This window comes from Hetaerina americana, unplaced genomic scaffold (assembly GCF_022747635.1).
Source record: "Hetaerina americana unplaced genomic scaffold, ioHetAmer1.1.p SCAF_10, whole genome shotgun sequence".
NCBI lineage: Eukaryota > Metazoa > Arthropoda > Insecta > Odonata > Calopterygidae > Hetaerina > Hetaerina americana.
Window position 1 is genome coordinate 74,506,741 of NW_027286070.1, and position 24,376 is coordinate 74,531,116.

The 24,376-nt window shown below is 35.0% G+C and overlaps 1 protein-coding gene across 2 annotated transcripts in view; it reads right to left on the reverse strand.

The window, feature by feature from the left end:
• The window catches only part of LOC139700263 (uncharacterized), a 43,947-nt gene extending 20,483 nt beyond the window's left edge, over window positions 1–23,464 (reverse strand). Inside the window, exons 1-12 of one of the 2 annotated variants that reach the window (XM_071598888.1) lie at window positions 23,352–23,464; window positions 20,653–20,884; window positions 18,378–18,606; window positions 14,607–14,798; window positions 13,767–13,917; window positions 13,217–13,320; window positions 12,872–13,043; window positions 9,975–10,084; window positions 7,959–8,152; window positions 7,248–7,458; window positions 2,966–3,118; window positions 54–224 (exon numbers count right to left, since the gene is read on the reverse strand). In XM_071598888.1, coding sequence (XP_071454989.1) covers window positions 54–224; window positions 2,966–3,118; window positions 7,248–7,458; window positions 7,959–8,152; window positions 9,975–10,084; window positions 12,872–13,043; window positions 13,217–13,320; window positions 13,767–13,917; window positions 14,607–14,798; window positions 18,378–18,606; window positions 20,653–20,884; window positions 23,352–23,385 — 1,953 coding nt within the window. In that variant the 5' untranslated portion in view covers window positions 23,386–23,464. Of the gene's footprint in view, window positions 1–53; window positions 225–2,965; window positions 3,119–7,247; window positions 7,459–7,958; window positions 8,153–9,974; window positions 10,085–12,871; window positions 13,044–13,216; window positions 13,321–13,766; window positions 13,918–14,606; window positions 14,799–18,377; window positions 18,607–20,652; window positions 20,885–20,973; window positions 22,947–23,351 lie in introns of those variants that run through there. The other variant, XM_071598889.1, reaches the window with a different exon arrangement.
• Between the last annotated feature and the right edge of the window lie 912 nt (window positions 23,465–24,376).

Sequence of the window (24,376 nt, forward strand, 5' to 3'; positions counted from 1 at the left end):
GAAATTATTTAGTGTAAGTTGCTTATATCAGTACACAGTAAAGGGATAATTACCTGAATTGTTAACTGTCCATCTGGCCCAACCCTTTGGATCACAGTAGCAACCACAGGAACTTTTATTTGTACTGCTTTGATTGAGTTGCCCTGAGGATTATTACCAAAGTTAGGAGAAACAGTAATTTTCCCAGCAGATTTAAGATCCTCGGCAGTTGCAGGTACCAGCATCTGCAATGATTGTATCACTGGATGTTACAGAATAATTATATGGCCTTTTGTAAGGTTTCAGCCAAACACTTTGTAAGGAAATGCAAGGAAAATAACATATTAAGTTGGATAGATCAGCTACTACATAGTACCTATATGATAAATTACAGATTCAGGTGTGATGCGGTGGAACTTTTCCATAGTAACAGAGTATCAAGCGGAAAATTGCCACCAGAGTTTTCATCTCTGTTATTACCTACATGATGTTCAAACATTGGGTAAATAATGAGTCAATCACTTTTTAAGGCAATTGCGTTACGCTTTGTGAACATCTACTACAGTAAAATCACCATTTTATTTTCCTCCATAAGGTAGGATACAGGTTCTTCATGAATGTAGTACAGTAAAACCTTGATTAAACAGCCCTCACTTAGGTGCTTTGATGGTTGTCCTTATTACATTAACACCAGCGGAGACATTTGTATTATGCTTCCTTCAAGATTGATCACCTCGTTGAAGATGAAATCATGGAGGAAGCAAATCAGCAAGTAGCACTCAAAAAAAAAACAATTTTGCAGTAAAAATTCAAAGGATCAAGATTCAAGCCAAAACTGCTGGACTTACACAACATTTGCATATGAACAATTTTAATGCAAGCACTGTTTGGTGGTGGCATTTCTAATGGGATGGATAGAATAGGTATCATAAATATAAATATACACGGAGAATTGTCAAGTCCAGATGAAGGGAGTGTAAAATCACTTAAACATATATTAAGATAATGTAATTTGGATGTTCAGCTAAGCCAGCAGTATAATTCTGATGGAATGGGACTATTATGGAAGAAAATTTGTTGTCTCTGGTGTAACTTTATGGAATTTGCATAACATAATGAAAAAATCATTGACTTTTAATTGGTCACAGTTTGTGCAGAAAAGTAGGTGGAATTACAAAGTCAATTTCATTTTATTTCAATATGGAAGTAAATGTCGTCATATACCTACTCTGTTGTCAACACATGACTCTTCAACCTGTCTAAAAAATGTCAAAAGGAATAATTTCTTTTCTGCTCTGTGAGAATGAAAAGTAATAATAATAATGCTGATGGCAATAAAGGCCTAATACCAAGAGTTATCCATAATAGAGCAAGGTTTTTAATGACTATAATTATATACTTTTTTGCTTAAGGATCTCAATACTGAGAAATAAGACATTTCAAGTACACGTAAGGTTAAGACACCTGTACACAGCATTACTTGTATGCTTTGACACAAAATATGCATCCTTTATGCTATAAACAAGAAATGAGGGAAAACTATTGTGGGCACTTTACACTTAAATTTGAAGAGTTTTGAAACCTATTATCAGAATTAAAGTCAGGTCTGAGAAATCAGTTTTACTTTTTTCTGACAAAGTACATTGTTGGCTTCATTTATTCATCTTCACTTAGTCAAACAGGATAAATCCTATCATCCTGGGGCCAGGTAAGTCAACTAGGTTGTTACCAAGGGATGATGAATGCCATTTAACTGCCTGATAGAGTAGTGGTGCACATTTAGATTTATATAGTTGAAAGCAACATTTTACCTCATATGGGCCAAGAAGAGGTCACGGGTAAGATATTCAGCTTCTGAAACCAAAGTTGGCTAGGGGTATGGTATGGAACACCGGCAATAAAAATGACAATGGCTAGAAGCACTTCAAGGGACACTGCAGGTCTGATGCTTCTCATGTAAAAGCACATTTACCAAATTAGATGACTAGATTTTGCACTGAGCACTTCAACTTGAGTTCAGTTCAGGGAGAATAGCATCAAGGCTATTCATACGGGGAAAAGAGAAAAAATTCAACACACAACAGCTGCATACAAGGGCATTGATCATTCATAGGAGAAACTTAGCGATTAAAACTCAATATTTTGGATCAATTCACCTTCTTCCAGATTTCACAAAATGAATTGTACGTTTTCACCAGTCTATCATTATCATTGATTAAATCGGACAGCATCCATCTTTGGTGCTGACATCTAACAATTATCCATTCAGAAGCACTATTTCCTTAGGTACTCTTTTCAATTTTTAAGTGAAATTTGATGTTTTCCAATTATTTCATGGTAGCACAAGGTTTCAATGAAGTTAGGTCCAAATGGACATAACATGAAAGAATGCTTCACTATTACTGCCAATCACAGCCAAGACAATACAATTTTTTATTGTTTCCATACTGGTGAAGTGATTCGGATTGGATTGGGTTGCTGTTCATGCAAGTGAAAATGCAACCTAACCTTCAATTAACTGTCCTTCCTTCCATAGTGAAAAAGCACTAACCTAATTTAATATTCCTTCTATATTTTTTGGTATGCTCAAAACCATTCCATCACGTCTTTCGATAATGAAATAATTGCTATAAATTTTACCTGGGATCGTATAACATATTCAATACCTGTTACATTTAAATAAAGTTCATAAAATCACTTAAATTAATATTTCAACACTCCAAAATCAATGGAAGATATAATTTTGCATGCAATTTCATTTTTCAAAATGTTTAGAAGAAAAAAGCAACATATATTAATATCTAAATACTCTTACTTCCCTGTTTTAAAATTGAAGATGTTAATCAAAAGAGTATATTTACCTTGAGGTTCAAGTATACTAACTGGCATTGTGCATAATATTTTGAACATCAAAAATAATAACCTGATCACATTATAAAAATAGAAAAAACTAAACTTTGACTTTAAAAATCATATTTCAGCTTACCTGCTTATTGTTTGGAGCTGGCATAACTTTGACTAGAACGGGAATACCTTTGGCAGGCTTGAGCAATGCAAAAGGAGTTTGTCCATTTTGACGTGCTGTTCCCATTGCTTTCGTTTCTATTGGATCAATAAGAACTCCGGCAGATGAACAACTCTATACATGCCAATGAGAAAATAATTTTAGAATATGAACAACATATGCCAAATGGAAGTCATTAATCATTAATAAAAATTTTCTTTGAAACTATATTTTTTTTAAACACCACATAAAAATAAGCACATAATACAAAATTTAGGCAACTAACCCTTACTGTCTTTTCAAGACAAGAAAAATCGGTCTTGCTTCACGAGGTTTTAAGGTTACTATCCACAATATGTAAGGTTGAAAGGGATGATGACAACAAAATATAACACTGCTCTCAAATTATTCAAGAACTACTGAGTGCGCCATAAATGTTCCAATTTTCAACACATAAGATGGAAAGTTATAAATGCTAAAAACATTTTGTGGAAAAGGTCAGATGAGAGTGAGATACAAATATTAAATTACAGGAAATGAGAAATTTGAAACATTTTTCACTGCAATAACTTATTTGGTCACTAATTTTATTAAATAATTCATCTGAAACTTCACGTCTTAGCCACACTTAACAAACTCGATCGCTATCTCAAATTTACCCGTCTGTTAGATGGAGTACCTGTGATTGCAATTTGATATGCATGACGACTTAAAAGCTATTAATACAATTGCAGTGGAACCTCCCACAATGAGGATAATTCATTCCAGAATCTTTCTTGCCATGCAAAACACTAGTTCAGCAAAACAATTTTTCCCATATAAATTAATGTAAAATATGATAATGCATTCCATGCCGAAAAAAATTAATAATATACTAGGCTTATTCTAAGAAATTTATATGTACATTGTTTAAGATTGGTAATCATCTTTCCTACTAACCTGTAATGTGAATTTGATTTATAGAAAACAAGCAAAACTGTCTTCAGACATTTTAAATTTTTGGAAATTTCACATGGCATTATCATTCAATAAGTTTTTAGTGCACATAGCCACTGCCTTATCACAGTGATCTGTTTCATTGTACGATGAAAGTTTCCCATGACCTACATATCACATTTAACCTGCTCTTCTGAACTTAACACTTCTTGAAGGCTTGTGGAGTTTCCGCGTTGTAAACAAGCAAGGGTTTAAATTTCAAATCACCACTTGCATTGGAAAAAAATAGCAGCATGAGATGGCCTTTCATTGTCTTGTGTCTGGGAAAAGCATTCTCCTGAGCTACCCATCATTTCAAAATAAAACTCTGTTGGGGCAGGTAAACCTCTGAATCTACAAGCTTCTTGAAGTCACCAATGAAGTTCTCTGCTGCTTTGAGTTGGAGCTCTCTGCTTCATCATGCTTCACAATACTGTGGATGCTGGCTATTCTTTTGAACTACAAAAAACCACTCACGGCTTCCGTTAAATACTTCTTTCACCATTAATGATCCTGGTATCTTCTCAACAAGGTCAACAAAAATCAATTTCACACTCTCACAATTGATGTTCTCATTAATAGCATAGCCTTGCAATTACTATTTGTTCACTTATATGAGATTCAGCCTTTCAACATCCTTGAGAATACATAACCGCTACATACATATTCTTGCCACACCCTTTAAAAGTTTGTACCTTCCTTTCTTTCTTTAAAAGCCTCTCCTACAGTTTGCCCTTGTTCTTGAGGGCTGTGCAAATTATTGATGTCCACTGACTTTTTACGTGCAAATTAGATCAGCCACGCTCACATTTCAATCTCACTTTTCAATAATTTTACTTTTCATTTCAACAGTTATTTTTAGTAGCTTGAGGCTGTCTTCTTGTTTTCTTTGGGGACATTTTTAAAACTATGCACAAAATATTATTCAACTTTGCAAAAAAAATCACTAATAATATGTTTGAACACAAATTTGGAAAAATGTATGATCACTAATTAACACTAAGATCCTAAAGGAACAAGTGCTAAACACAAACTGAAGCAACAGGCATGCAGTCATTCCAGGAATGCAATCCATGTTGCTTCATTTCCGTTCTTTGAAAAGTTGATCGTTACCCAAAGAATTTAAAAAAAATATTTTTGCTTATAAAGTGAATTACCATACATTCCCATCGATAATGCAAACCTTATATATAATGCACACCCAGAACTTTGTAATTATCATGAATATGTATACATACCGTGCGCCCAGAGTTTTGTAGTTATCTTGAATGTGTATAGATACCGTGCACCTGGGTGTGTATATACATATATGGTGTGTAAAAATACGTCTATATCCATATACTAATAGATGGTAACAACCAATGAATACATGAAATCATAATTGCCTGTGGCTATATCTACCATAAGTATACAGAAGATTAGAGCCAGGTGATTGAAATTAATTCCAAACCACAGAAGGATCAAAAAATAAACTATTTACCAGCCAACGCAATATACTGCCTGATTGCTTTTTCGCTATGATTCATAAGTCAAAACAAGACATACATTTGTGTACCCTTTTATTTGCTTTGTAACGCAACTTTCACCACATCAAATATAAAAAAATAAGAGAATGAATGGAATAGAATTTTCTTGTTTTGTTTGCTTTACTTGGCTTTGCTAGTATCGGCGCTCAGCTATCCTAGACACCCTCCAAGGTCTATGAAAGAGCCGTCTAGGTGGTGAATGTTTCAAAACTGAATTGAGTTAAGCTTTTGTAATTTAGAATTTTCTCAAGAAAATTACCCATGGAGAAAAAAATCGTATACAGCGATGTTTAAGCTAGAAGTCATCAATTTTGCGAAAGAAAAAGGAAATCACAGGGCTGCCAGGATTTTCCATTAATGAATCTTTTAAATCAAAGTTAACTTCTAGTTGGGAAAGTGCGTGATATGTGGTATGAAAGACTACACAGAAATAGGAAGGATTAAAAGAGTGTCTTATGAAGAAATAAGCCAGAGGATCCTAGAAGAAGAGGAAGAGTTAACTTCGGAGAGTAAATTCGGTCATGTGCCTGAAAAAATAAAAAATGGACCTAATTCATTTAATTGTGAACCAGGTGATCTACCTATCTTATCATATATTTATACGTAAATGTATATAATACGATGCACTCTATGCATATGTGAAGTACCATGTATTAGAATAAATAAGTACTACGTATTAGAATAAATGAAGTATAGAAGTTGTGTTTCTTCTTTTTCTCAAGGATTAATGAGATGATATAACTGTAACAGTAGCAGTTCTGTATAAAATAGAATGCAATTAGAAAGGCATGCTTCCAGGTTGATCTATTTTTGCGAAACTCTTCAATAAATTACTGTGAACATTGGTATGCAAATGCTTTGATTTTTTCAAATTTTATTATATACCACGCATAGTCATTTTTTCGTTCATCTGAACATTTTTGTATAGATCACGCAAGCGATGTCAATGGGAAACTACGGTACTCATTACGTGAGGTGCTTGTTTAGCAATGTTTCCACTGTGGCTACTAGAACACACGCCCTGATCCTTTGTTTTTCTTTATGACAGCAACAAAGCACTCCAGTGCAATTTGAATAAACAGAATATTTTATAGAGCAAATTTTTACTGTCCCAACTTCCTTCAAAGTTGGTTATTTTTTCTTGCTGATTATTTTTCTTTGCATATTACATTTAGAAGGGCAAGTCATCAAAGCAAAGGGATAATTTGATAACAATAGGGAGACATGCAAAATAAATGCGACAAGTCTCATATTTTTCTGGATGACACCATTAAAAATAGAATTGCAGACTAGCCAAATCAATTGAGCATTTACCATTAATTGTACCCTAATGTTTTGTTTTTAAAATATACACACCACAACTAAGGGGAAAGTTATCTCTCAGGCGCATTTCATATATTCTAGCAGTATCTTTAAACGGCAGCACCATTATTTATTAATCGAAATCTTACTATTTTTCACCAATTTCCGAAAATAACTATACGCAACAAACAACTTGAAAAATCACTTCACCAATTTGAAATCACATGAACAGTTACTACAATTAGAATTGCATAAATATGACATTTGAAAGTTTTACAGTTATGTAACGATGATCACATAAGTACTTTTGTATATTGATATGGAATTTCAATGTCATACAAATATGATGCACAGCACCAATGGTCCATACTCAGTATTTAATTATACATATACAATTATAATATTATTAGAATACCTATGCGATCATTTTCATCTTTTAAACATTAAACAAAAAATAATACCTTTTCTGGGTATATTCCATCCTGCTCAAACACTTTAGATACTTTTACTCGTTGAAATTGAGAAGCAGCTGAAGTATGAGATCCACCAGAACTATTTGCAACTGGACTAATATTTGTTGTAGTATTTCCGGCTAAATTCCCTTTAACGATTTCTCTAACGTCAGCTAATGTCCGATCACCATTTGGCAAATGAATAATTCTAAGGTTTTTCCTGTGTAAAAAAAAACAACTTTCATTAATATCAAGCTATACCAGGACAAAAAAATCACTCCAAAACAAAAAACTAAAATAAATGAAATAGTCACAATGGGAAAATTATTTAATTTTAACATTCAAAAGAACCATGATTGTATACATACTTCATCAATTCCACTGAGAAGTATTTTACTGATAGACCATATTTCATACGTGATATTACACCCAAGTTTTAATTTTCAACATTGACTGTTTTCCATTGCAATAATACATGCCAGTCATCGAGACTGATCATGTGTGCAAGAAATTCATTTTTAAGTGAGATCAACAGAGTGAGCCTTTTCTAATAATTTTTTTGGAAATTTAAAACAGTGATGCCTCAAATTGCTTAACCACATGGCTTATATTTCATCAAAAATCGCTTCATGACATTAATGCAATACATCTTTAGTGAAAATAAATGTTTCAACATTAATTTCATCCAATGAGAAGCAGAAACTATATCAATAAACATACTCATCCCTTCTCCTCTGTTTACGGTTAACAATTTCTCGGAATGTAAGTGGATCATACTCTTGGCGCCTTTCACCCCCAGCTCGATATTTGATTCCATGCTTGTACTCTTCATGTGTACGAAGGGCAAACCGTCTTGGGAACTCCTTGTGACAAATATTACATTCATACACTGACTTATCTGAGTGAGCATGAGCCTACAACAAACAATAACTATTATTAATTTCTTTAACCTCATATATTCTATTTATAAAAAACAATAGGTACAAAGTCTTAGGCCTTTAAGCCTACATAAAGAACTAATTTAAGTTAATTTTACATTACATTTGTTCAATGTTCTTAAGAAAATTCAATTTGTTGTATTCATGCCAACCTAGTTTTAAATATAATAAAAACAAAAAGATATAAGATCAATTTTAAAAATAAAAAAATAATAAACCCATTTTACCCAAATCATTGCAATACCATATTGTAACATATTGAAAAATAAATAATACAGAAAATTAAAATTCAGGGATTATCAATATCATAAATAATTATCTACAATGTGAGAATTGTAGATGATTTATTCTTAAAAACATTTTTCACACTATATTCAGGGCTACAGTCACTACACTCCATTTTGTCTGTTTTCACTACTTACTCAACTTGGTGGTTTCGAGTTTTAACATAATATTATACTATTTTAACTCTTTGCGCTCATAATTTAGATAGGCATTTTAAGTTTGCGATTAGCATAATCTTTGAAAATAAGTATCTTCTTCTTTTTGAGAATTGGTTTGCAAAGAATTTTGACTCCCACCATTACACAAGGACCAAAATGTCTCACAAATATTTCTCTCTCTAGTTTCCAAACCACCCTTCTATTCCAACCTCCTGCCTTCCACCCCTTCACTAATTTCCCCCCCATATTTTAAATTTGTTTTCAGAATTTTTTATTTTTCATTCTTATTGCATTCAATTAACACAGAATGAGCAGGGCTGTTCCTCTCCAATCCTTTCATCTCCTACCAAATATTTTCCTCCAAGCTGGCAGCTATTTCAACTATTACCCCTTCCCATGGGCACAGACAGAGGCAAACAGTGCCTTTAAATAATATTGCCCTCCTCCCCCCCCCTCACAGATCCTTAACCCCTTCTCCTACAACGCTTTTTATGCCACCCACTTTCTTTGTAATACTCCCCAGAATTTCAGTGCATTATGTTTCCTGCTACAAAGCAATCAATATGCTCAGGTAATGCAGGTCTGAGCCTCTCATCATTTTTCCTTCAACTAACCCAAATGTGGCGACATGGAATATTGTATGGGGGCTGACATCAGACATGTACAAAGGGTTAAAAGAATAATTCTTCCTCTTCAGCCAGATAGAATACACATACTTAATTAGGGTGAATATTTAAAATATTCCCATTCATATTGTAATTTTTCCCATTTTTGTTATGATAGCTTAAATACCATTCAAAGAACTTCATGAAATGCCATGACAGTAACTTAAATGCGCATCAGCAGATGACTCCATTAAAGTTACTCCTGTGGCATCTCATGCAGTTCTTTGAATTTGTCAAGGTAAACAAACACCTCCGCGTTTAAACATTGGCTTTAATCTCATGGACTGTGGCAAAGGGCACACAGCTACAAATACTAGTGACATTGTATGCACATTATTCTGTCATAACATCTTGTTCCTTTAATGCCCCAAAAATTTCAAAGTGTGAGGGGTAGTTTAATTGTAAATGTTACATAAGAGGTATCCTTGGTGGCTTGATTGGCATAAAGCCTGGCCGGATATCGAGGGAACCACAGTCATATCCTGGTTAAGGTGAATGATTTTTTACAATTTGAAATTGTTGCATTTTATGTAGTCATGTTGCAATACTATCCGCTTAAATCTCATGCAGAAAATTATAATAAATTAAATTGAAACATAAATTAAGATCCAAATTTATGTACCTCATTTAGTGATAAAGAGTGCGGATTGCAGTATACTTAATGCAAATTAACAGAAATGATATACAAACCTGAACCTTGTGGCACATAAGGTTTGACATTTGATTGAATCCTTTCCCGCAGAGCTCACATTTATACGGCCTTTCATTGGTGTGAGTGAAAACATGATTCCTCAAATTTCCTGTAACGGAAAATATAATTAACGAGGGAAATTGAACATTTCTTCCACATTTGTAACAACAAATTCAACTGAATGTGAATTCAAGCACCAGGGATTGGAAATTTAAACCCTCCACAGACCTGGATTTTTAGGGTGAATTTATATGGATCTTTGGATTTTATTTTTGGTCTCAAAATATGATATACTAGACTCAACAAACCCAGAACCAAAGTAACAAGTTGCACCAGAAAACTTTGCTAATCAGCCAATCAGATGGTTAAATAAGCACATGTACATGCACTCAATGTGTACTTTTCTTAAATGCAGATTAGCAATAGGAAGTGTAGGTCACACAAAATACACCTCATTAAACTAAAGGCAGGAACATTATTTGTATATTATGCATTCTATTCCCCTATTTGTATACATGAGAAGGCCCAGAAGAACCCAGCCTGACCTAGGGATGGCAGTAATTGTTTGAAAAATCACTCTATTAGAAAGCACGCAGTCTTAAAGCATATGTTTCAAGTTTGAAGACGCCACGTTGTTTAGTATTTGTTTGGCAGCCAACAATAGTGAACGTTTTCAGTGAATTTGTTTAAATGGAGAAAAGTGGTCATCGTTATGTGATACAATACTTTTAATTGAAAGGCCTCAGCCCAACCAATATAAAAGCTGAACTGGATTCTACTCTGGGTGAGTCTGCTCTTTCGTTTAAAACTGTAAAATATTGGGTAGCAGAGTTTAAACGAGACCGTACGAGCTGTCACGACGAGTATCGCATTGGTTGACCAAATGAGGTGACGCCTCCAGAAACGGCGAAGAAAATCCACAGAGTGATGCTGGATGATCGGCAAGAGTGCAAGAGCTAGCAGACATAGGAGGCACTTCAAAAAGTATGGTATATCGCATATTAACTGAAAATTTGGACGTGTGCAAGATGGGTGCTGCAATTGCTCACGAAAGACCAGCATTGGGAAGATGTTTCAATTGTGTTTTTAGCAAAGTTTCATAGCAACAAAGCAGAATTTTTGCGCCATATCATAACCATGGATTAAACATGGGTCCATTAATTCACACCCGAGACAAAAGAACAATCAAAACAATGGATTCAAAAGGGAGAAATGGCTCCTAAGAAGGCAAAGACTGTTTCATCACAGGCAAGTTCATGGCCTCAGTTTTCTGGGATGTGCTTGGGATAATTTTCATTGCCCATCTTGAAAAAGGAAAAACTATCAATGGCGAGTATTATGAAAGCTTATGGTGCCATTTGAGCGAAGAAATCAAGCATAAGCCACTGCATTAGGCTAAGAAGAAAGTGTTGTTTCATCAAGATAATACACCAACTCACAAATCCGTTGTTGCAATGGCCAAAACTCATGGATTTAAGTTTGAATTGCTACCTAATTCACCCTATTTGCCAGATTTAGTCCCCTCAGATTATTTTCCATCAGCAAACTTGAAAAAATGGCTCGGCGGTCAAAGATTTTCCAACCGTGAAGAAGTTATGTTGGCAGTTGATGGCTATTTTGAGGAGCAAGACAGTTCTCATAATGAAAAGGGTATTGAACTTATTGAATATTGCCGAGAAAAGTGTATAGAGCTGAAAGAAGAACATGCTGAGAAATAAATACATTTTTTTCCAAAATGTTTGCTATTATTTTGGGTTGGGTACTTCTGGGATTACCCTTGTAGTGCAACGCAACGAAGTGAATATGAGTCTATATATTACTATGGGTTGATAATCATGGTTGAATGCATTTAAGAGTAAAACAGTAACAAAATGGAAGCAATTAAATTATTTTCAAATGATGGTTGAAAATGTGGACGAATTGCCTCAATGTTCTGAGCAAATCAAAAAATTGCACGCAAAATGGGTTTTGGAGAATCTTGAGGTAGAGTGGGATTAATATAAGAATAGGAAAGTTTCAGAACTGACATAAGGTGATGAAGTGAATAAATGAGAACAGAAGTAGTATAAATGAACAATGACTTCAAGGCCTTCACAATTTATTTAATATTGATGAGAGCTGGGAGAGGGGGCTGAGTATAGAGAGATAGGACAGGGCACAAAAAGAAACAAACAAAAGTGAATAATAAACCTTCCAACTGAAACCAAAGTACCTAATTGCAGATTAGTACATTAGTTTACTGAACCTAGCAAACTTATATATAAAGTCCAAAGATATTGGGCATCGAGAATTCCTTCCAAAAAAAATGCAATTGTGATTGTGCTGCATGTGCATAGTGCAGTTCATGTACTCATGATTCATCAGTGGGCATTTGACAGACCACAGTTGAAATGACCAGTGCAAAGCTCTCATTGGTTATGTTCAGAATAAAAAATCCTTACATTGAAATCACGAGGATGATCTGAGCTTTTAATGTAGTTGGCAAAACTGCTTCAAAGTTAATTGTTCAACACTAAAACTAATGAGCAATTTTACTCTACATAGAATAATTGGACATTTAAAAAAGAATTCAAGACCTTTGCATATAAATATTTGTAGCCTTCCTTTAACCCAAAATTATCAGTATTCATGTAATATGCTTCCTCTCTTCATTTCCCCTTTCCTTCCACCCCTCTTGGTTACTTGATATGATTTTTTGCTGCCATATCTTTCCTGATGATGTCGCGAATACATTGAAACCCGGGTCAATGGTCCACTTGTCATTTGAAATACAGTCTGTAGAAGTTTCATAAACTAAATCAATTGTAATGATACCACAAATTTATGAGGTTAACTCAAGAATTTGCTCTTGCACACCCACACTGAAGAGGTCAAAAAAATTGTTTAGACAACAAACCTTTCTGATGAAAACCTTTCCCACACATCTGGCATTTATGTGGCTTATTTTCAGAATGCGTCTTTCGATGAGATATTAAAGTAGAGACTCGATTAAAAGTTTTTTTACAGAATTCACAGACATATGGTCGGGCATCACTGTGAATAGCTCTGTGCTGAGATAAGGTACTCATCTGCAACACAAAGAGAGATATCTAAGAATAACAGCAGAATAATAAACATATTTTATCAGACACTGGACATTTGATGTACACACATTCACCTAAACTCATTCATTCAACTTTATGGCTTCAGAAAGCTAAATTTAATGAAAAATAAACACAAAAACTGAATTACTAAAACTTACTTGTCTGAAAGCTTTTCCGCAAGTTTCACATTTAAAATTCCTTTCATCTGTATGTGTAGGTAAGTGACGCATCAAAGTGTACTGATGACGAAACTCTTTTGCACCTAAAATGAATTAAGAGCAATAATATAAACAAAAATGTGAAAAATTTTCAATGCAGACAAACACATTGATTCCAAATTTAAAAGAATCTGACAATAATTAACAATTTACAAAAAGGGATTAAAACTAACATGGCATGAAAACCTACATGGAATCAAGCAAATGATCACTACCTAAATATATTTGACTTTCACTTCATGCATGGTACTTTTGAGCTATTTATACTCATATATACAAGTACATATTTACATGCCAGCTTGCATTTTCAAAGAATGTGATGCATGACAACCACCAATAATTTTCAAGAGGCAACACTCTCCTGCTTTAATTTATCGTTGTGGGCACACATGGGAGCTTTGAATCTTTAATATTAGTCCAAAGGTAGGGCCATACTAATAAATTAGTGATTATATCATTTCTCACATACAAATTACTTGCAATTACTTACATATCCCACATTCCCATATTTTTAAAGTTTTTCCATCTCTCTTCATATATTTCACAAAATGTAAACGACTTCTTAAGTCATTTTTATCCACCTTTTGACGGGCTGGATCATTAGCTCTTTGCTGCAAAGAATCATCTATGTCTAAAACTTGCTGAAAGTGAAGAAGAATAGAGTGACACTGAATATAACAAAAACAAATGCCTCTTTTCTCGTTAATTAATATGTGGCCGAAGTACAACAGACCACCAGTAAATAAATAGATACAAATGAATTATGATGAAACAATTTAACCCTTAATGTCATTGTTTAATTTCCAGTTAATTTAACACTAGAATGCTTGGGTACAGTTTTCCACCAGCAACACCAATTAACTCGATGGATTGTACTCCTCAATTAATGCATTTTAGTAATATCGGTGTTTAAGTTTGATGTAATGAAAATTATCATCAAATGATAGTGGTTTTCAATATTTCAAATTGTTTCTTTATCAGTTTTTAATGTTTAAACAGGTGTGATCAAGAAAATAAATCTGTGAAAATATGTTTCCATTTCAAATTTTTATGACGGCATTCAAAATCAAACTCTTTTGCATATTAAGAAAAGAATCAAGAACTGACTGATTAAAATAGCCGGGTGGAATTCCCCACTCTTTGTGATAGAATCAAACTCTCAAGCATCTATCACGTTTATTGGAACAACCTTTAGATACTGATAACTAAAAAAATCAAGGTACAGCATGATAGCGATGCTTAATCACCAACAAACAATGTTTCAATAGTATGGTTAACAGAATGCATGAAAATTATAACACACTTCATATGGTAATTTATCCAAACAAACCTTATATTTCATATTTGGCTTCCTGCCTCGTGGTGACTGAAACACTCCTCCGGAAGCTAATTTATACTGATGCTGAGATAATGCTGGGGCTGTGCGTAAAATTTTTGCTTGGTTTCCAGATCTGGATAATCCCCCAATTGGCTCACCTGATTCATCCATCATTTCTTCCTCTTCCTCATCTTCTTCATTTCCCTAAACAAGACGACATCATCATTATATTGATGCTCAAACACACAGGACGATATTAAATATCAAATGACTATTTCAAAATAGTGACTCATTGATAAGCATAAACTAACATACATCTCATTGAAATTCCATGTATTGGCATTATAGTAATGAATAATGACTGATGGTCATAATTAGAACTTAATATTAATGCAACTAATTTTTTTTAAAACATATTATGTTCATGTAGTGGAGAAAAACTTTCATTTGATCATCTTCAAATATTCAGTAATAAGGCCACAAAATATTCTTTTAGTTTGCCTCCTACCCTATGTAAATTCATATGTTAGCACAATGGCTTCAGGTTCCCCATTTGCTCTACATGTTCCTTATTCTTGTTTCCATTACTTAATTCTTGTTCAATCTCAAACAAACAATATTCATTTTCCCATTTAATCCTTTGAACCATTATTCAATTTTAAACAGGAAGTCCACACTTTCCTTAATACATTTCTCTACCAATGCAAATTTAATTGCCCAAATGGTTTATTACCTCAGTGCCTTACTTAGCTATCTGATAATTCTCATCCTCTTTTCTCATCTCTTTTCTATCTTCCAGTAAATCTCTCCTTCAACCCATGGATTTGCTATGCATTAATACAAACCACTTTGCACATTTCTGCCTCTTTTTATCTATGATTTAATTTTGATTTGTGTCACATTTGCTCAATTCTAACATTCCCTTCTATACCATACCACTTTACTCCATTTCCATTTTTCCCAAGACTTACGACAATATCAAAATCCTACAGAAAAGGTAGGTGTTTAACCTGCTCTTGCAATGTTTTCACCAGCATTCACACTTACAGCTTACCTCGCGGTGAAAATTTTCATTTCTCCCATTGGCTATCACACGGAAACAAATTTAGGTTCTAAAGACTTCTAGACGCATCGATATCTCATCATGTTTTATGGACATCAAGCGACTTTAATTAAAACTTATCAAGCTCTTCTTTCTTAAATACAGACAGTTGCTAATTACTTGTTATAAACAGTATTGATGGTAACAATTTGGGCTTAGTAACACACACTTTCTAAAATTGATATTCGAAAACTTGCACCGGAGCTGTCTAAGGGGTGGGCTTTAAGCGGGACCAAGGAGATAGGGACTTGATAAAGGGGTTCATCATAAGAGCAAAAATAAAAAATCTTTAGATAAAGGAACAATTTAACTTCAAAAGCCTACCAATTTGAAACAGTTTGAAAGTTAACAATGACATGGAACCTCGTCTCTGAAAGGGATAGAAATTTTTATTTCAAACCCATTAGCATTTCAAGTCATTACTCAAGTGGCCTGAAAAAGAGTTCGATCGAGAAGGATAGGTATAACAAATTTGGTCCAGATCAATTAAGCTATACGTAGTCTGGACAATAAATATGCCAATTGTCCAATCTGGTGGCCATGACGAGGACTATAGTCCCACCCACTAGTGATGCTGGTTGCCTGAGACCCAATGAGGCGTCAGCGCTTGGCAGACCATCAATCTGTGCGTATGGGGCCAGTTATGTTAGTTTCTCTTGTCCTGTTTCTACTGATTGTCAAAAATGGAAATTGACGAAATCACGGAGCAACGAATCAACATCAAGTTTTTTGGTGAGGTACGGGAAAGTCATCAAAAAATTACTGAAGCAGTTTACGGTGACCTGCTCACCGTAAACTGTGAGTTGATTAAGCATTTTAAAGATGGCACGGATGATGCAAGGCCGGGACGACCTTCAACCACCTGCGCGGGTCCTTACAGATCGTCGAAAAACTGTCCGAATGATAGCTGATGAACTGAATTTAGGAAAATCAACCATGCACATCACTGGTATTGTAACCGAACATGACGGATGGATCCATCACCATGACAATGCACCTGCACATTCAGCGTTGATTGTTCGCCCATTTCTGGCGAAGAATTCAATCACCTTGATCCTTGATCATTCTCCTCATTCACCAGATCTCTCGCCCCATACAACTTTTTCCAAATCCCAAAATGCAGAAATGTGATAAGGCGGCATCAATGGGAAGAAGTGGACACAATGAAGCACGACAACTAAATGACAATGAATGACAAGACAACTAAAAAGCATGACTGTCAAGGACTTCCAAGGGTGCTTTAAAGAGTGGATAAGAAGATGTAAGAAGTGCATAGCAACGAATGGAGGGGGGACAAAATTGATGTAGACTAAATTTTGCAAAATAAAGTATTTATGGTCTCAGTTTGCATATTTATTGGACAGGGTAGTATAGGAGTCTATTAAGAACAAATATGGAAACATAAAAAGTTTCACTTTTATTTATATGGTTTCAGTTTTATTTATATGTTAAATCAATGCAAATTTTAAAAAAAGTTTAAAGTATGTGACTATATATTTTCATGCTCAGGTTGGCTAAATACATTTTCCAAAATAATGAAAACATTAGGCCAATTTAATTAATAAATCATTGCCACAAGTTTCCAAAGTTGGTATATCCCCTGAATTAACAGGGGTTAACTTTACAATAAGGACTCAAGCATAGACACTAGAACATTAAACATTACGGTCACATACTTGTGGCAAGCTTTCTAATTCTCCAGGTTTTCTATTTCTTAAATGTTACAATCAATACTTTGGTAATCTAAAAAGTGGTCTTGCATTGTTTTCATCATACCTAAATAATCCACCCTGATTCCAATTTTTTATTGATATGACACTTATATTTAAATAAATGCAATATCTTATTTTATATATAAAATGAATGAGTGATTTTACCCTTTCCTTCCACTTGCTTTATAATAAAAATTTAAAAATAACAACTCATAGTTAAGCTCTAACATTTCAGGCCAATCCACATGCAGATAGCGGGACTCTATAGACAATATCCTGTACTTTCTCCTATACTATCCTTACTATCTTACTATTATATTACTATCCGTACTATCCTATCCTATCCTTTACCTTGAACTCTAGAGATGATGGTTACCTGAAATATATGTGAGCATCTCCAACAATTTATTCCAACAAATGAGGACAATTAGCGGTGGCTCCCAGAGGATATAACATATCATGCTTGAGTAAAATTGGCAGAATATTCTACAAACTCAGAGCCAGGACAAGTGACAGTTGCCAAAAAATAGCCGATATTTTATAATATTTAACCTCATGTCTAGGGATACAGGTAGGTTCTATGGGAATGCGAAATATTAGAGATAATAGACGCTTAATTTCACTTCAAGCCAGTTTAGGCCTGACACAAAGGTCACCCCAAGGCTTAAAATACGATAACATAAAAACTATAATCAACCCCAAGGTCGGTTTGGTAGGTGATGGTAGAGTTCACCCAGTACTAAGCCCTATACAGCATGTGAAATTCACACATTAGCAGGGTAGGGAGGCCAGTTCCTTTTTCTGTGCAGGTTATGGTTTCCCTGGAAGATCTGGTACCCAAAAAATCACACATCTTGTGTGGAGCTGAGGGTGCTCAGAGAGACTTGCCCGGGCCTTCTGCCCCTAGACTACCGAGTGCCCCTAATAAAATGATAAAAATATCAAATTAAAACAGTCTTCAACGCTTACTTGGATGACCTCTTCCACCAATTCCGGTGCTGAAACCATGGTTTGAGAGATTATATGGGAAGAGGAGGAACCTGCAGCTCCATCCCCACCAACACTTTCCAGCACAACTTCACTTTCTGGAGTGGCATCCGCCATGAATTCTTCTTCAAGAACTACAGCTCCCCCTTCATCCTCGAGCATCTCTTCTTCATCTGATAAGTGTTCTTTTTTCACAATCACAGTCTGACCACTACAGATAAATACATAGAGATTAATATTTCACATAAATGCAATGCAATGTTACTTTAAAAACTGCCAGTTCCAGCAATACAATTCATTTTGAGTAAATCAGAGAAGTCTTACGAATAGCACATAAAAATTAAGTTTCTATAACTCTACCAGTGATAATTAAATGTTTATAATTTCCCCTTGTATGTCATCAGAAAAAAGGGGGGAAGAGGAGGTTATTTGGAATGAGGGGGGGGGGGGAGGTCCAGGGAAGATGTAAGAGGAAGAGGCGAAGCCACCTTGCTGTGAGCACTTGGCAAACAAAAAAGAAAAAGGAGAGGGCAGTTGAAGGTATACAAAAATCACTCTCAATTATGGTACCCTACACCATCCAGAGAATTACCAGAATCCAGGAAGAATGCTGCCATAGAGGGAGACAGAGGGCTAGGAATGGACAGGATCCATGGAGTATCCTTCAAAAAGTAAGGAGTTCTTTGGGGCAGAGCTCTCATCATGAGCAAAGGCAGCCAAGGCCATCAAAAGATGGCATGAGGGGACTACAATGGGGAGTGGAAGGAAACATTATGGTCTTTCTGGTTGCTTGGTCCAAATGATGATTCCGGGTGGTTCTATGCCAATGCATTTGAGGCAGGGGAAACTATGGGGTGAAGAGGGAATGGAAGCTGAGGTATATTTTTGAGGGATTAGAAGAGATGACCAGAAAGGAGGAGGAGAGTGAGGCGGTATCATACATGTCAGGACTAATAATATTAACAGGCCAAAACAAGTTACTGTACAGTGGGGAGGGCCTAAGTATGAGTGCTGTGATAGGAGTCAATTAAAAACCTTTTTCATATCAGTTTTGTTAAGCCATATTTTATATTATGAACTCAATTTTTCACCATGAAATAGAACATAAATTATAAAATTAGTATAAAGAATAAATTAAGTTTAATATGGTGGAAGCAGAAATTAAAGGTTAGGAGGACTACATTGTTGCAAAATAGATGCAGTAGAACGAAATAGTTAAGCCTTTGTAAAAATTAGTTTGTTCCATCTTTCTCTGAAAATTTTCTCAAAACATATGCACTCAGCACAGGATATTGGTTAAATAAGCTTCATTTCCATGGACTGAAGCCATTATGGTCTAATTTAATCTTACTGGTTTGGTTTCAGTTCATATCTCTGCACATACATACACAGATGAATAGAATTGTTCATGATACCCTCGTCTTCCAAACGTGTTGTTCTGATGGCATACCATCACTTCCTTCATTATGAAGAGCTAAAATGCTTCTTTTAGGGACTCAGAGCCATGGGTATGGGCCAATCAATATGTTTATCCTACATACTGTGGCTAGGGCTTAAACCGAAATGAAGAGCAGAGTGGACGTATTTCAACAGAGAACCATCACTTGAATGAAGTTCCACATGAAGCTCATCCTACCCAGCATTCGTATAAATTGCATAAATTTAGGTCAGTTGAGGGGTATTCAGAATCATACCACCACCAAATTAGGAAAACCAGCAAAACATCTACTTCCACCTTCAACAATCACAACCATCTTTTGGAGCTGGGTAGATTAAGTGTTGCATTTTTTTAGGCAGTGTAACTTTAAAAATGTTTTCCCATGACATCAAGCATAAATTGGGCTTGATGTAGGATGCTTCATAGGACTATTTGAAAAATGTATTCAATTTTGGCAAAAAGCATATGCTTCCACAATTTGAATAGGTAAAGGGTGTTGTTAACACCAAAATAACACATTTTTAGCTGACATACTTGACTATGACCATTTAAATAACCATTTTCACAATTGAACTGAAATACATATTTGGTTTTACATACATAAGAATTGGTCACGGACCGGACCGGATTAAAAATGGTGACTATCCAAAATGCTATAAATGTGATAAACGTAATTATTATGAGATTAAATACTAATTCCTGTACAGGCATAAGCATTGGATATAAATTTATGAATACCATAAAACCAACTTTAGGGGAGGACTCAAAGGAGTAGCATGCATTAGTGCAGCATGTTGCTTTGAGGAATAATATCCGTACCCAACGTTTCTTATCATAGCAGTCTGCATTGTTATTCTCCTGGGTTGCTGAGACTTGTTCATGTAACCAGATAATTTGTCTTCAGCCTGTTTCAACAATTCAGTATTCAGTCTTTGAACTTCATGTGCTTTATTAAGATATTCAACTTCCCGTCGAATACCTTCCATTTCATCTGGATCTGATTCACCCCCACTATCTGCTTCATTATTGGCTCTTTGGATGTTTGCACCAACTGAAAATCAGATCATCCAAAGGTTAATTAATGTTTATTTTTTTCAAGTTAGCAAACTCAAAAATCAAACACTATAATGAAACCCATACCTCAAAATGACGAAACAATTCCCAGAAAAGGAAAATAACCACAGTTTACCCAAAAGGGAATGAATGGATAGAGATAGAATTTAAAATATATCAAGTGAACTGGAACATCCTTAAAAAATTGAAATAAGACAAACATGTCTTGAGAGATACCCTGTGCCAGTTTCACATCTGTTACCAAGCTATCATTCCTGGACAAGTTACCCTAGTTTTTATTTATTGATTATTATTTATATATTAATTTAATGCTCAAAGACTTTGAGTTTTCACAAATTTATGGCCATTGAATCAAGGATACGGTGAACTGTATATTTTCACAGTAAATTGCTTTCTATACAAACATTTTTGATGAATAGGCAAAATGATGCGGCATAAAAACTTTGAACATGGCTGGGAAATATTTACACCAACTTTTGGAGGAGAGGGTGAGGGACATAACAGGGAAGTAGAAAGAGACATGGTGAAGAAGGGGTTGGGGGGACAGAGTTTTGAAAGGGGGGGGATATTAAATAACTTTGCCATGAAAATATACATAGTTTAGTAACAATTTGACTTAGAAATTATTAGAATGATCATGAGTTACACCTTAAACAATAATTTAACCTTAAGCTAATTTTTATTTCATTTAAGAATTAACAATTTATTTAAAATCGTTATTGAGCAATTCAAGGCTTCCATCCTGCCACACGTATTTAACTGTTTGTGCAACATTGCTTCCTGCTCATATAGGCCAATGCCAGTTCCGAAGCCTAAGATAAGCTGCACAAAACTTCATTTTTCCTAGTTCATTCCCATCATTTTTTCTGAGCCTCGCATTACTCATTTCGAATAAAAGGCAGGTAGAATGTATGCAGGATCAAAGAAGGGTTTATTGCAATGCAAGGTGTCAGGTTGCCTTGTTGGGGAAGAATAATAACTATGATGATGTTCAGTGTGTCTATCCGAAACCTATCCTGGTATACTACCTAATAATAATAATTCCTAATCGCACCAAAATTAAGTAGAAAGGTTGTTGATGATGGCTTTACCCAGCAATTTGGGTCTAACAAGAGGAAAGGTATTAAATTGAGCTCTCACATTCTTGTTAACACTGAATATTTCTACATTTATAAAAAAATATAGTTTCGATTTAATTTCGCATTTGGGTTTGCACGATGATATACAGTAGGAGGTGCCCACCAAAAATTACACTGGCTCTCCAAGAGAACTTAGATAATTATTCTCATTAAAAGGCACATTATCAATCAAATTCCCTTCCTAATTATGTCACTCCTCTGCTGCATTTCCTCTCTAATCCCTATGGATTGCTCACCAGCGTGTAACTGGCCAGTTATTGCTTTTATGTTTAATAGTTACGAGAGATATGTTCCAAAGCACAGGCAGTAATGTAATTAAAAATTATATAAATATGATTATAACAGCAACACATGATACTAATATTATAGATCCATCCTGCACGGAGTTTTTAAATAGAACTTCAGTAAGTCATTATGCCAAACACCCATGTGGAGGTTCGGCGGCAGTAAAGAAAAGAACGGGATCATTTTCCAATGTACAAGGCTACAGGAATTCTATTAAATTTGTAGCTAAAAAATTATAAGGCTGTTAGGCTGCTTTACCACTGTTCAATAGTAAACACACTAACCAGTATCTATGACTTCATTAAAACCATTACGCGAGAATACTGCCCTTAATCCGACCATTACAGAACGCCTATGACAAGGAAATTGGCCAAAACACCCGAAGAAAAATTAACATCACTAAATCGGCCATTTAAAAGAGAATAATGTAATTCAAATGCATTAGGACGTGCTTAACAATAGATGTATCGAAACTGGAGAAAGCAATTCAGTATGCCTTCTAGCCTCAATCTAAGCCATTCCGAGTCTTGCTGTATTTGAAATTTAGTATCCATTAATGCGATAGCATATATGAGTACAACATTTTACGACTGCATACATAATTACGATGATTAACTTAAGGTTTCAAATGCATTAATATGATAAATGAAGATCTTATTTCTCTGCTTTATTGTTTACGATTTAATTTTCGGTGAAAAGATGATATTATGAAACAAAAGACACACGCCATTTTGTGCATACAATGCACCATTTTGGTAGAGCAAGGTAAAAGACATCAACGTGTGGGGAGACAACCGATAGCTCTCCCTGCAACAATACGGAGGACGATTTATTTCTTCATGATGATTACAATGAATAATTTACATTACGATGGATATAATTCCTCTCTTTCACTTGTTAACAAAAGAGAACCTTTCTTAATGCGTCATAAACACAAGACGATCGAGATTCGTTTCTACTTTTTCAGTCGTACATATTTATCCACTGAACAATGTCTGTAAAAGTTTGCTACAGACTTACCAAGGTATGTTGCATCTTTGTTGTGCTTGTTCATGATCCTAGGTACAGAATTTAATAAAAGTGGTGAACGAAAGTGGGCATCTCAACACTGAAATGAATGCAGCTTCGTGGCGTTTACGATGCGCAGAACAGACGAGGTGTTTATTGCGCATAGGCGGCAACGCTTTTCGAATGAGCGGAAGAATATTCACCTGTCTACGTAATGGATTCTCAGATATATAAATCTCTTGGCACTATTTTTTTCAATTATTTCATGTATCGAACAGAATTTCCCAGGTTACTTCATTATTTTATTTTTTATCTGATATCTAGTATTTATTTTGCACTGCTGCACTATTTTCTCATCTGTGTACGAGGAAACAACACTAGGTGGCGTTGGACGAGAAGGGGTTTTTTTGTAACGGCAATTAACGATGTGTGATGCGTTATGTGACTTAAAATTGGAAAGATTACCGGTCAAAGAAATTTTGCGGATCTGTAAAGACAAAACAGTTTTTCACGTTAAGTACATTATAACCTTCCCTCCAACTGTTGCCTATTATCATGTTGGAATATTGCCGTTCGAATGGCATCCTTGTATTGGAAATGTAATCTCCCTAAGCCACTGAAAATTATTTTATTCATTTCATGTTTTATTAATTAATATCACGTGAACGTAATTAATCGCTATGTCGCACTGTCGGTGTGCTGTACGGTGTAGCGTACATTAAATCTAAGGAGAGGCTGTCAAGTCAATACATGGCTTCATCATGAATACGAATTTAGGACTTCGAAGTGGAAGGTGAGGGTGGTTTCGAATAGGTTCACCAGAGTTGTTTTTGTCAAATTCCGTACAAGACGTGTGATCATTGTCAGTCTACATTTTTACTAATATTTGTGATAATACCTACTGCAGGAGTAGGTTGCAAGTTTCCGGATCATTCCTGAATTTTCACTGTGCAATATTTAATTTTTGGCAAGCATTTTGCCAACAGTAGTCTTCAGTTTAAATCCCATAACCTTCTCAGAATTTTTGTAAGCAACGA